The sequence below is a fragment of the Apteryx mantelli genome, chromosome 1, assembly GCF_036417845.1.
Source record: "Apteryx mantelli isolate bAptMan1 chromosome 1, bAptMan1.hap1, whole genome shotgun sequence".
In the NCBI taxonomy this organism is placed as follows: domain Eukaryota; kingdom Metazoa; phylum Chordata; class Aves; order Apterygiformes; family Apterygidae; genus Apteryx; species Apteryx mantelli.
The window spans coordinates 60156750-60171520 of record NC_089978.1 but is presented as its reverse complement, the minus strand read 5'-3'; the positions used below and the strand labels follow the sequence as shown (position 1 = coordinate 60171520).

The 14771-nt window shown below is 39.3% G+C and overlaps 1 protein-coding gene across 1 annotated transcript in view; it reads left to right on the top strand.

The window, feature by feature from the left end:
• Window positions 1-6361: 6361 nt before the first annotated feature.
• The window catches only part of STK24 (serine/threonine kinase 24), a 64443-nt gene continuing 56033 nt past the window's right edge, over window positions 6362-14771 (top strand). The window contains exon 1 of the mRNA XM_067293567.1: window positions 6362-6712. Within this exon, the coding sequence (XP_067149668.1) occupies window positions 6671-6712 (42 nt within the window). The 5' untranslated portion in view covers window positions 6362-6670. The remainder of the gene's footprint in view (window positions 6713-14771) is intronic.

Genomic DNA, 14771 nt, shown 5'->3' with positions numbered 1-14771 from the left:
CTCCGGATGCTGTTGGCGCAGAAAGCGGCTCCCCAGGACCGTGTGTCTTCCAGGTGTCTTTCTGTCGCCAGACTCTGGTATGATGGCAGAACAGCTTCGGCCATGACCGCGGGCGATGCCTGAACAGCAGCTCCTGAGTCAAGGCAGGGTTGCCCTCCCATGCCTCCTCGCAGCCCTTCTCAGCCCACTCTGGCCCAGTGGCCGTGGTCGAGCTGGCCTTGAGCCCGGGCGGCCCGACCCCGAGGCAGCGGGGAGGCTGCAGACGTCCCAGGACAGAGCTGACATTTGCACCCCAAGCATTTACTCCCTGCCAGAAATGTTTCTAGTTGGCTGACTGCTGTCTTTCTACCTCATCTGTGTTATTTTAACAATCAAAAAAATCAAAAGAAAAAGAGGTCCAATGCAGTCCTGCTAGTAACTACTGAGGGGAGGGTTATGAAAGGACAGTCTGCGACCATGTTGGTGCTCAGTACAGAGGATTTCAGTGTTTTAGAATTTTTGCATTTTGAGGTCATTTGTAATATGCTCCAAGGCTCTCTTATCCTTATTTACGGGGAAGGATTAGTAATTTCTCTTTCCATTTTGACAAACATTTTGGAAGGGGGAAGACAAGAGAACTTGGAATACAAATGAATACAAATTCTTGAAGTCTTAGTTTGACCTTTATTATAACTGTGTACACTGCAATGGAGCATCTTTCAGTTATGAATAACTATCCTTCTAGGCCAAAGAAAACCCGCTCTACAGCAGGAACTAAAGACAAGGATGAAATACAGACCAACTGCAGTTTCTACTTTTGCATAGCTCACTAGCAGACCTTACATCCAGCCTTGCTGTGAAGTGGTCCCTACCTATACTTTATCACTGAACAAAATCTTTTCATCCACGTCCTATTTAACCAGGTGCAAGTAAGAACCTGAATAAAAATCTTCAATGTCTGACATGCAACATTTCTACCCATGCTCTAATTCAGAAATGGCTGAACAGTTTTGTCTCTGAATTGCAGATAAATAAACCTTTAGCTTGCAAATAAGTATTTTCTATTTAAACTTTAAAAAAAGTTTCTAAATGGTAATGTGCCAATTCAGCTATAATTATTCTCTGATTTCAATAATAAAAGGGTCCGATCCTGTTCCCAACTAAGTCAAAAGACCAGATTCTGATAGCTTATTTTCTTTTTATTCAGAGAAATTCTGCTGCTGAAGGGAAGGGGCCCATCTGGCTGTATGGGTAGTGTCTTTGACAATTTGGCTGTTCAGATACTGTAAGCAATGCTTAAAGCCTCTTTATTTCTTTTCTATACTCCCCAGTGGGCTCCCTAGAGTCTTCCTGTTTGTTTTTCTCTACCAGTAGGCAAATTTATCAGAAACTAATATTTGATTTAATTTGTCTTAGCAAGGAATATAGACTGACATTGGGAAGCTAGAAGCAAGTTATTGCTAACATGTTGCTGTTGTAGGAACAATTCTTCATGAATTTGTCTAATTTCTTATAAAACCATTTTTATTTTTGGCCTCCTCTGCAGCTTTTGGCAGTGAATTCCACTGTATTTGTATTGTAACTTGCTTTTCTCTATCTTAAAACTTCTGACTGATAGCTCTTGTTAAGAGAAAAAGTGTACAGTTGTTCTCTAGTCCATCTTCAGGCTACTCATGAGGTTACAAAACTCAACTCCCCTCATGAAAAGTCTCCTTTCTAAGCTGAAGAATGACAGTGTATTTAATTTCTCCCTGTAAAACTTTTCTTCCCTTTCTGGTACCTTTTTCTATGCTATTGTATCATTTTAGAAATGGAAGAAATAGAATAGTCCATAGGAGCAGCATGGATTTATAAAGAGGCATAACAATGTTGTTTCCCCTACTCTTTATTCCTTTCCTAATAACCCTCCATATTGTTTCATCTTTTGACTGTTTTAAAATCAGTGACAGCCAAGATTTCATTCTTGATTAGTAATAACTACAGTACATATAATTAAATTGTTTTCCCATATATTTTCCCCCTTTACAGTTTTCAATACAGAACTCCCATCTGCTAGCATATAGTCAGTCACTGAGATTCTTCTGCAACTCTTTTCACTTCATTTTAGTTTTTGGCTCATGATACTTGGCAATGGGAGAATATTTTGCCATTTCTGTCTAGTCTCTTTTTTAGATCTTTCATGAATATGTTGAGCAAGATTGGGCCAAGCTGGATTCCTATGACAGTCTACTGGTAACAGACAGTGTAAAATACTTTTATTTTTCTTTCCTATCTATCATCAGTTATAGATCCATGTATGGACTTACCCTTTTATCCCTTGACCATTTAGATTCTTTAAGGACCATTTGTGAAGAACCTTGTTAAACCTGCTTTGCATTATCTGATACAGACAAGTGCCATACTTTTAAAATAAAAGCATTCAGAATGGAGCTTTAAAGACAAAATATTGAAAATTTCATTATGAGTAGATAGTACACTAATCTATTAACAGTTTATATATTTTCATACAGGTTGTTAAAAAGGTTTACTAACTACAGAAATTGATCAGTCATGGAAATGTAAAAGAAAGAAAACAGGAAAGATTGAAGCTCATGGATAAAGATGATAAAGAAATGAAAAGAAAAAATCCACCAAGAAGTTTAGCAATGAATAATCTGGTAGTGTGTTTTGATTAATTGTTCCATAACCTTCAAATCAAGGATGGTTGGTGATTATGGTGATGGGATACAACTGCTGCCACACAAGATGGATGAAGTCCATCCTGTCTGCTGGGGAGTCTCCATAATCCCATAGCCATGACCTTACTGCAAGCAATGGGATCACGTATTCAGCCCTCTCATTCTTTTCTCTTCACTGTGTAAATTTGCGCCTGGTGCTATTTATGTGCGTAAAGATTCCTTAATCACCATTACATTTCTCATGCATTATATTTTGTAGACAAATATCCCATCTGTTACAATCCACAATGTTTTTCCTGTAGCATATTTATTTCAAAATATGAATACTGATTTATTTATATTATATTTACATATATGATATATATATGATTTATTTATGATATTATATATTACAAAGTTTAAAATAGCAAAGTTTTTGGTACATCTTTCTTGTTGGAAAACATCAATAATCTTACATCACTCATTTGAGAAGAAATTTTAGTTTTTATCAGTAAGGAAAAAAAATTCTTTATAGGTAATTTATAAAAGAAATTAGTCAGTGATGTTACAATGATGTAATTATACATTTTTTATACATTTTTATATGTTTATACATACTTTCTTTCTTGTACAACCAGCAAAGCACAAAATCTCTGAATATTTGAAGTACTGTTTTAAGTTGAAACTGAACCAGGTATTATGAGCACATAAAACAAGGTAAGTTGACTGAATTTTTGCATGTTGGAAATACCTGGATTCAAAAAGTTACAATAACAGGGAGCAATCTTACTAATAAGGACTGTTTATTTTCAAAGTCTTTATCATTGTACTAGAATGGCAGGCTGTCATAACATACAATCATTCTATTTTAAATAAAGATTTTTGCAAGAACAGCCTTTCTTTGGAATATAATATACAAGATCTTTTTTTCTCAGAAAGGGTTGAGAAAAGGAGAGAAAAATTGCAAGGCTTCTGTTATTTAGTCTGTGAGGAAGAAGCTGAAGTTTAGGTTAAAAAATAGCATTTACAAAAACAACAACAAACACACAGAAAAAAAATCATTATTTTAAGATTACATTTAAAACTAGTTTGGTTAGAATTTCTCCATATTCAGAGAAGAAATTGGAATTGTACCAGAACATAAAATACAGTATACAATATAGAAGTTGACAGAAACTAGGAATCCTAATACATTGTTCTTAGTTCATTAGAACTTAACTTAGACTGGTCTCTGGTTTGTATTTTGGATCTGCTCCTTTGTTTCCATGTTTCCTTTGTTTCCATAAGAAGTAAATCTGCTCATTGAGCTTATTCCACTGGCTCAAACAATCATTTGTCAGGCATAGTCTCTTGTTGAATATGTAATGCAGAGTCATAAACTTTAGAACCTGAAAACCCTGAGGCAAAAAAATCCATGATCTTTACTCAGTGAAGGCATATATGCAAGAGAAAGATGGTTAAAATAGTTTAAACGATTTCACATTGGCCCTGAGCTAGGATCTTACATGGGGAAAGTTGCTTCAGACCAGCTAGGAGAGAGTAATTTTTTGTGTGTACACTAATGGATAAAAAATAATCTCTTTATAGCTTTTCTTAATGCAAAAGATGAAACTTAGTTCTACATCCTTTGCATTTTCACTCTGCACTGAATGTGCAAGTGCAGAAAAAGTAAGGCAGCTGGTAAAATGTGGATTGTAATGACAACATAGAATGGAGCAGAGTTAAAGCTGCATAGGCAACAGTAAACCTGTCTCATGGGGGATTTTTAGTATTTTATCATGTAGCTAAAGCTTAATGGTATTAATAGGACAAAGAAAAAGGCTCATCTATAGCCCACTGGCTTTCTCACTAGCAATTAAAAAAAAATACTACAAACAGTGGAGCAAACCATGGAGATATTAAACCTCTTTAAAAAAAAAAAGATTGCAAAAATGTTTTAAGGTGGAAAACAACCTAAATAGAAGGTTTGATATCAATTCTTTTTATGAGTCTGTTATTTAATTAGATTTTCGATTGAAGCAGAACTCATACTAAATGAAAGCTTTTACATTTCTTAGGAAGTTACATACTAATAAACAAGAGAGGCATTTTCATATTTTTGAAAGTTTACAGAATTTAAAATCTACTCCAACATTAAGGAAACTAGCAACTCCTTCATAAACAACTAATAAAAGAATTTCAGTAGTTCAGGTTTCTATACAACTTCTATCTATCATCCATTCCATGTTTCATTGTATTCAGATGCTGATACATTTAGTCTAATTTCTGAGGGAAACAAGATTTATGGGATCATGGGTGTGCGTGTGTGTGTGTGTCCCTATATGTGCCTGTATGAGGCTGTTGGCTAATTTTATTCAAATTGCACTGAGCGGTAGAAATCTGGAAGACAGTTTAGTTTCCACAAGTTTCAGGAAGACAAGAGTGCGCAGCATTAACTCAGTTCATATTAGCTAATAAAAAAATACCGTAACTACAGGAAAAACTCCAGTGGAAGTGCTTGTGTCAAACCAAGTGTCAATGAGACCATGCTAGTTTACAGCTCTCCGGCAGTGAAGAGATCTGTACACGCTTCCTCCAGTGGGTTACCTACTGAAAGGTAATTTACGCTATAGGGGAAGCTCACCCCTTTCCCATGGCTCCCAAACCCACTGGAAGCTAGGCTTCATTAATATCACTGCTCATGAAACTACCTATTCATTTGTGAAATAAAAAGGAGAGACTCTTATGGCATAACTAGTGTATTGCAAAATGTATGATGCAACTCTTGAACCTCAGTTTAAATTGGCCAAACACGGGAAATATAATATTTACACATTCTTAAGGGTTTAAAATGGGTCTAGGATTTGTAATGAGTGGGGAGACCTGGCCTGCCAGCCCTTTCTCTTCCCATTTAAGAAGAATTGTAACAACATCATGACTATCATTTTGGTTTAGTGCTTTTGCAACTTCTGACAGGAAGTCAAGTGCTTCCTGAAACCATACACCTCAGCAGGGCTATAGCATTACTGTGACCTTTCTTAAAGCGTCCAAGTGAAGGGGAGGGAGGAAAGGGACATACCAGAAAATGTCTAGGGTTTCTGCCATCTTGATCTATCATCTCACTCCAGTTTCTTTATTTTAAGCGTGCAGCCTCTGAGCCTGACTCTCATCTCGTTTCACCTGTTCTGCTTCACCGACGGCCAGGAAGTTGCTCTTGATTTAGACTGTGGGAAAGGAGAAGCAGGTCTTCGGGTTGTGCGTGTGATCTCTACCGAAAAGGTGGGGAAAAAAAACCCCAAAAAACAAACCGCAAACCCAAAAGGCCGCGGCACAGGTACGGCGCCACGGTATGAAGCCGGCGAGCCGGCGCTGCCCTTCCGGCGGCAGCCGGCGCTTTTAGCCCCGAAGATGATGCAACTCCACCTCGGGAGGGTGTGTAGGGGGGAAGGCCGACGGCTCGTATTCCCGCATGAGGGCAGGGAGCGGCGTAGCTGCTGGCGGGACTCAGGCACGGGGCGGCGGCGGCTCTCGCTACGCCGCGCTGATGCGCGCCAGGCCTCCGGGCGCGTCGCCCCCTCGCGGCCCCCGCCCGCGGCCGTTAGTTCCGTTGGTTCCGTTGGGCGCGGGGCGGCGGCGGGAGGGGCGGCGCGTGCAGGTAGCCGCGGCGGGGAGGCGGGGCGGGCGCGCGCGCCCTGGCGTTCCCCGCTCGGCCCTCTCCCCCTCCCCTGGTTTGTCATCGTGTCGTGGCGGGGTTCCGCGCCGCCAGAGCAGTAACGGCCGCTCTGCGCGCGCGGCGCGGTGAGGAGGAGGAGGAGGAGGAGGCGGAGGAGGGATGAGGAGGCCGCCGTTGCATCCGTGACGGGGTCAGAAGAGCCCGGGCTTGGGACAGCCCCTTTCCCACCGCCCGCCCGCCCGCGCACAGGCGCCGCTCGCGCGGGGGAAGGGAGAGGAGAAGAAGAAAGAGGAGGAGGAGTGCGTGTGTGTGATGAGCTCAGCCCCGTCCCCTGGAGCCGCCTGAGGAGACCCGACTCCCCCCACTGCCTGTCGCCGCCGCCATGGCTCACTCCCCCGTGCAGACGGGCCTGCCGGGGATGCAGGTGAGGACCAACCGCCGCCCCCTCCCCCACTCTGCCCCGCGGGCGTTGGGGGGGGACTCCCCTCCCCCACCCAAGGGCAGGCACGGACACGCACCCACGGCGAGGAGTGGGGGAGGGGAGCCGGGGCCCCATCCCTATATCCCTTCCCGTGTTGTCCGCCAAGGACCGGCGGGGCTCGGTGGGGCGGGAAGCGGGGGAGGAAGGGGGTGAAGCGGGGTGCGGGGTTGGGGGAAGGGCGGGCGGGTGCGGTGCGTGGCGGTGAGGGGGTGCCCTCAGGCCAGAGGGACAAGGCTAGGGGAAAAACTGCCGCTTCACTCTGACTCGGTCTTGGGGGGGGGAGATGGCGGGGAGGAGCCGGATCTCGTAACCCCTGGAAACAAAATGTGCTGTCAGCACTTCACATAGTGCATAACAAGGTCTCTCTGCTTGGTGAATCCCTCCCTTTCTCATTCCTTAATAGCCGCTGTTTTGATGGAAGTGTGCGGAGGAGAGGGATACTTGTCGTGTGTCCCCCCCCCCCCCCCCGGCCAGTAGTTCTGCCTCGGTGTTTTAATTCATGAAATGAAACTTGTCGTTATTTTGACGTGGCTAGGAAAAACATGCCCTCCGTACGTAAAAGCGGGGCCCGGGAATGTTGACCTTCAGCACACGCTGCAGTGCCCATCTCTGTAGTGCCGGCTAGTGGGGGTGCTGTCTGAGGTGGATGTTTGGAGATTGTATTTGGCGTCTGTGTGTAGCTGTGAGAGTTGGTTAGCTGTAGCTGTTATACAATGGGATTTGCTGTTTTTGTGTTGTAACTGTATTTTTTTAATAACTGGTGTGGTTTTCTGGTGATTACACTGGCTTTTCTTCCTTTTTTTTTTTTTTGTCCAAATACAATAACAAACTACTGCCAGAAGAACCTTAAGGTCATTGGTATTTGCGTGTTATTGTAATGTTTTCCACATATTATTGGACACTTCCCCGTGCACAGCCCTCCCCCCAGTCCCCCAAAGAAACACTTGTGAATGGGGCATAGAGTTTTTCTCAAATTATTTTCTGGGTTAGAAGTTTTTGTGCTTGATTTGATTTAAATATTGATTTACTTCAGATCGTTTTCCCATGAATCAAATTCTAATTCATGAATCTTCTATCCTTGCATAGCCTGAGGATTTGAATTTAAAATGTTACATTTGTGTGTTGTTCAAAATAACTACTGTATTTCACACAAACTGAGGGGAAAATGGACAAGTAATAGTTAAGAGTCAGTTTGAAATGATGTATATTGCCATCTGCATAGTATCTTTTTCCTCTTCAGATTCTTTGTACTCTCACTCTACTTTTTCTTCTACCCTGGAGAGTTCTCAGCTTCTCTGTATGCTGTAAAGCTATTAATCTGAAAATATCCTTAAAATCACCCTTTATGTATTATTTGAAAGATATGGACATTTTAAAAAGCAGAAATTAAATGGAAGATAAACGATTTAAATGTTCTAAAGTTTGAATCATAGAAGCAATGAGAAAAATGTGTTTCTTGAGAAACTTCAGTAACATGTTGAATGGTTATGCCAGTGCTCAGGCATATAGTACTGGATGCCATGTAAGTACGTAGGCCCTCGCTCTGAACTTCTAAGTGTGTGTATTTGTCACTATGTTGAGTGTTCAAGTTCACCTTCCAAACACAAGCAGTTTGCTGATCTCCAAAGATAGAGAAGTAACATTTTGTTGCTATGGGTAGGGCTAGATTAATGTTGCCTTTTTTTAGACTTTGAAATATTTTAGAACCAATCATACTACTTTTTTTAACAAACAGAATCTGTAATATTTTTGAGTTAAAAAAGTTGGATCTGGAGATGCTGGGGAACAGAGAGAAGTTTGCATGCAGTGCTTACACATGTGATTGCATGATCTCTCAAAAGACCTGGGTTTTCTTGGCTTATTATTTATTATTTAATTTGTAATACTGTTAGCTGTACTAAATGGATAGATATTCCATGTTTTTTTGTTAATCCATATAATTTGGGGGTTTACTTCAAATCTTTTTTATTCAGTACAGTATTATTTTTCTCATGAATTTTTACTGTATTATTATGAGTGAGTTATTGAGTGTTTATGAACACTAACAACTATGTAAAAAAACCCAAAACCTACGGATAGGTAGATGCATAAAGTTTAAGGTTGGTAATGTGAAAACTACTTGTTAATTTTCTTGCCCAGTTCAAAATGTCTAGATCCGTTCCCACTCTGCCAGAGTATATAGCTATTTTATAGTGCCTGGTTTTCAGTACGTGATTCTCTTTAACTTTATTTGCAGATAAGTGCTCAAACTGTGTACGGTAAGGTACATATAATTTGTCACATCTACTTAAATAAAGCAAAGTTTATGGTTTGTGACTTTTCATTATGTAGCAGAGAGAGGAATAGAACTCATTTCTCTAGAATGTACTTAAATTGCCTAAATCACAGGACTGTCTTTTCTTTCTGTACTGTGATCCCTCCTCACCACCTACCGGATTTTGCAACAAATGCTGTAAGCAATGTCAGTGACAAGTTATACAACTTTCTCTGATGTGTTTTTGCCGTACTTATGTAAGAGGGCAATCAGTATCCTAGAGTAAACAAGAGTAACTTCTTGACCCCCAAAAAAATCACATGCTGGGACAATGCTTTGTTACGCTGTTTGACCTGAGCAGAGTAGTGCATAAATAGAACAGAGGAATGAAGGATTAATGTATTTCTCTCTGAACAACTATCTGATCAGTGCTTAAAGGGCAATGCATAAAAAGTGAGTAGGTATAGAGTAAGCCAAAGGAATGAAAAACTTTGGGGGAAATGTAGGATGGTTCTGGAAGGCTGTCAAAACCTGAGATTCACTGTCTGCTGTGAAATGGGCATGTTTCAACCTGAATTGAAAGAGAGTTGGATTTTGACTTAAATTTTTATCCATGCAAATAAGTTTGGACTCAAAGTATATACTGTCCTTGTTTTAATGGCTTTGTATGTGTAGAAAGGAGTTTGAGCGTGTGGCATGAAGGTGTATCATTACTAAACTGAACGTATGTTGTCTTCTGTCTTTATGCTTCACCACTGACCTGTGAAAAATGCTTGTTTGTCTGAAATGCATGAGATTTCTGTAAGGCTGGCTCAGGAAAAAGTGTGTATGACCTATAAAAGTGTTTTTTTGGACTGACCTGCAGTTCAAGACCATGGTAAGCTTCTATAGCTTCTGTATGGAGCCATTCTAAATAACAAAATATTATCTAAGTTTATGGTAAGGGTACTTAGTGAACTGTAATATATTTTGAAGCTTATTAGGGTGTATTGGACCAAAAAGCTCAGGAAACATAGGCTGGCAGAGGAAAGCTTAAGGAGTGAAGCTGCAGAACACAGTACCATAGTACATCAAACTGTCAAATACGTGGCAGCAGCCAGTTTCAATGTAATCTTCAACAATAAAATGCTAAAATTAGTAGTGATTAAATGTCTTTTCCCTCCCTTTCACCAACTTAAAAAGATTTTTGGGTTAAGCCACATTTGATTTGTTTGCACTTTTCTTTTCCTGAAGTTTTAGAACTAGAAAAGCAGTTGGGCATTTTTACCCAGCTGTGAGGAATAGATTTTATTAGCTTATTTTAAATATGAGCTGTATATTATGGTAATAATAATAAGACTACTTTAAATTCCTTTTGAGGGAAGATAGATGCCTCCACCAACTTTAGATACCAGAGAAGTGAGAAAAGCCACAGGAGGTTTTTCCTTTTGGTAGTTAGTTGTGTTCAGGCAGTAAGGTGCCACAGTTGGATAGGATCTAGATATGACTGATGCTTCTAAGTGCTTCTGTAATAGAGGTGAAAAGGATTTTCAGATGTGCTTCTGTGGCATAATGAACACTGATACTGAGGGACTACAGAACTACAGGCTAGAAGTGATTCTTTTGTGTTCCTTTATTTTTCCTGTTTCCCTCCCCTAAAGAGAAAAAAGCCAAACCCCCAAATGCCCCAAACCCTACTCTTTTCAGAAAAAATATTTTCTGGAAGGGTTTACTTGTGTTTTCAGGTGTGCCCATATGTCAGCTTCTTAAAATTCCTAAGGTGCTTTTTGAATTCCATCGTCTTTAAGCCAAAACTTCTTGTATGTGATAAACTTTTTTTTCTCTCTTTATCTTCCTTCCTTTCTCTTTTTGGTAACAATAATAATGTTTATGTGGCAGTTTATTCATTCTTCTTTGTCTCTTCCAGTACAAGAGCTAAGAGGCATCAAATAAAGCTAGCAGGTGTCAGGAGTGGTTCTTCATCCAAAATGTGAAAAAGAATTGAAATTCACACCATCTTGCTGCAAGAAATGTTAATAGTTTGACTAGATTTAAGCAACAACTTGACAAATTCATGAAAAAGAAATCCACTGAGGGCTGTTAAACTTGCTGGAAGAGTATTTTGGGGAGTACTGCTATTTACTTGCCTGTTCTTATACTCTTCTCTAGTTGTTTGTTTTTGTCCACTGTAGGAGACAGTGTACTGGCCTAGACCTTTGTTCTAGTCTAGTGTGTCTGTTTTTTGTTCTTGCATATCATGTATATTACTATCTTCCTTATTATAAGATACTCTCCTTAGAAGAAGCTGTTGTAACTGTCTTGTGTGTGAGCTCTGTGTGTTTTTCTTCTGTCTTTGGTAGTTGCAATCATTGGGTGGTTCATTCAAAGATACTAAAAAGGTCACGTAGCCTCTGCTGCCTTTCATCTGTCTCATCTGCAGCATGTGTGTAGATTACTTCTCCCTGATTCTATTTTTTGAAAGTTTGTGCTTACTGTTTAAGTTATAGTTTAATAAATACTGTGCAGTAACTTTGAGCACTTAATTATTTGGCAGTTCCTTGGACTGTTGAGATCATGGCTGATCTGTTCTAAAATATCCAGGATGATAGGGGAAATGTCAAGAATCTGTGGTGTATTACAAGCTTAGTCCTTGGGTGCAAGGGCAGAAGAGTTTTCATCTTTGTGAAAACAAAGTTGGCATCTCTGGCTCTGCAGGTAAAACGCTATGTCAGGACAATGCAATAGAAGTCTGGAGTTGTTCTGGAGAAGTCAATTCTTACGAGCACTGGAACTGCTCATACTGGTAAATCAGCTATAGCAACTTCTACGAAATATGTGGATACTGAACTTTTGTTTCTCTTACATCCCCAAAATCTTGCTATTAAGCATCTGTAGATGTGTTAGAGTTGTTTTCCTCTGGATGCACTTCTGTGAATGGTTTCTTGGTGGTGTGATTTACTTAACTTTCAAGGAAGTCATTTTTGCAAGGTGAAGCTTCAATTTTGATAACGTTATTAACTCTTAGTGGTGTTAATTCAGAGACTGTACAGTTAAAATGACAGGAGTAGTGCTTTTGCTTTCTTGAACTTTAGCCTTTGTTCTTTTTTTTTCTGCTGCCTTTGTAGGATCTTCTCCATTATGACGAGAATAGCTGGTAACTAACTCTAATATACAGACTGCTCTGTCTTTGGGGAGCACTTTGAGATATTCAGTCTGTCACTTTTTTGGATTAACCTTATCACCTGGTGAATAGCTGAAGGATTTATTAGGACATCTTTGGGAATAAGGACAATAGTGAATCCTCTTTTTCCTGAATCTCTGTGTTAGGTTCTTTCAGCTCTTCTGTGATTTTGGAGCTATCCATTTTAGGCATGCTTTCCAGGCTTATAATTAATTTTATATGTTTATATAGAAGTTTTTCTAGTGACCCATGAGGTAAGAAAAGTTACTCTTGTTTTGGAAAGATGAGCTTATAAAATCCAGTTTTGGATCTCTGCTCCGGTGTCAGTCACATCTAAGATAGTTGGTTGTTGTTGTCAGTTAGCACATGAGTAATGTCAGTATTCACTCTTCTGTCTTATTGTTGTCTCACTGATAGTGTCAACAGCCTCTGAACAGGAAAAAAGTGTTTTTGTCAGGTGGACTTTCTCAGCAGGTAAGCAGATACAGCTTGTGGCAGGTGTATCTTTCAGGAATCCTCATAGACCAGTCAGGCTAGTCAAATGTCGTGACAAGGTCCCAGTTTAATTTTCAGGTAGATGCCCTTTTAATCAACTGTCATCGTTGTTCCTGGAGAGACAAAAAGAGTGATAAAGAATGAAGTACATGTATTTAAATATTGGGGCTTGTGTTATGAGTGGTATATAAGCCTTTGGCAGTGACTTTTACGCAGTGTTTTTTTTCTGTGTTTCTGAGATAGGAAATTGGCTACATTTTAAATTTTATTTAAATCCTTTTCATGCTACCTGTCTTGGGGGTGAAGTACCAAATACTAATAAATAAAGTCAACACGGCATCTAATATCGAATACTGCATCCCATAATGATTTGATCCAGTGATTACTTTTGTTCCGATATACCTACCTGCATTGGTGGAGCCCTGTTTTATTAACTGTAATTGTGCGTGGATAAAAGTGGTCATGGATGCACCTATTTAATCAAAACCTATTTTACTTGCAAACTCTTAAAATTGAGGGCTTTGAGTTCATCTGTGTACATATATTGATTAGGGGATCTGTTAATGATTCCATATGTATGGACCTGATAATGAATAACAGAGATGATACATTGGGAAGCATCACTTTAATGTACTGAATTTTAGATGCAGAAGGAAAACTGCTATAAATAAAATATTTTTATTTCTTCTTCTCATAAAAAGAAAAAATAAATAATAAAATGACTCTGTGCTCCATGAGAACAGTCCCAGAACAGTGTTATTCTGGGATTTTCTAACCCATCATTAAAATGCTCTCCCTTCCCTATAGGGAAAGACTATTTTTATGATGGTCTTCAGATTCCATATTCCATTTTTTTGGTACAGAGAAATTTAACTGTGAATGTAGCAATTTTATTTTCACAAAGATGAAAACTCTCTTAAGCTGATGCATTTGGGTTTTGTGCCTAATTGAGCTTTGCGCCATCATCAGTACAAGGTGATGATGGCATTTCCAAGTTAGTTGTTGCTGGTAGAATCCGTATGTTTTTCTTAAAGTGTATTTTAAGCTTTGGTATATTATCTGAAACCAAACTCATGTGCTTAGGATGCTTAGGTCTAAAATCAGATAAATGTAGTTTACTTTTGAAGAGATGTATTGAATAGACAGTCTTTTTGTAGTGGAATGGCCTTCATATTCTAATCCTTTGTTTACTGGAAGTATCTATGCATGGAGTCGTTCCCTCTTAGTGAACAAGAACAGATCTGAGAATAATTAAATGTTTATGTTGCAGAGGCATCATGCTGTTCTGTGTGTTGTTTGTATATTAGTATAAAATTAATAGCCTTCTACCATGTAACTGTATAGAAACTGATGCTTGAAACAGGAAAATTCTGGGAATGCTTGTACTCTTGTATTCTATTTTTAGTAGTGCTGTTAGGCAGCTTCTTAAGAAACAAGCATTTGGATTTTCTTGTCAAATGAAAGGATGAGTCAAGGATCTCCCCTCTAATTCTGGGAGTGCTGTAGATCCTAAAACTCATTCTTTTTTTCCTTCTTTTCCTCAATTAGTGTTAATGCAACATCATATATAAATGCTTCTGATTACTGTTATTTATTGGGCCATTCATCCTGGTGGTGGGAATTTGCACAGAGTCACTACTTTCTGGGAGTAAAGAATAACTTAGCATATTAAAGGTGATTTTTACAGTATTTGTAGATAAGTGGTCTTTTTAGCAAGTGGGAATGAGTGAAAGACATTTTTCCAAGAAGTGCTGTTTGGTACTCTTTTTCTTAATTGTTTTTACCTTCTTGGTGTCTAAAATATAATTTTGGTTTTGCAACTGTGCAATCTGCTAATAATATTCATTTGTTTTAGTTCTGTGCTCAAGGCTTGAACAGATTTTTCAATTGCAGCGATTTACTTTAAAAAACTATGATGGATGGATGGAAGAAGAAGTCAGTTACAGGTTATGAAAGTTTTCAGCTACATTGCATTTAAAAAAAATGAAGAGCTTGAGAAGTTATTTAGAAATTCAGTTTATTTAATTGGGATACGTTCTTTCTGAAGACTCATAAAAAGCAGGCCAGTTAATAGTTGGTTAACTATTAATTTT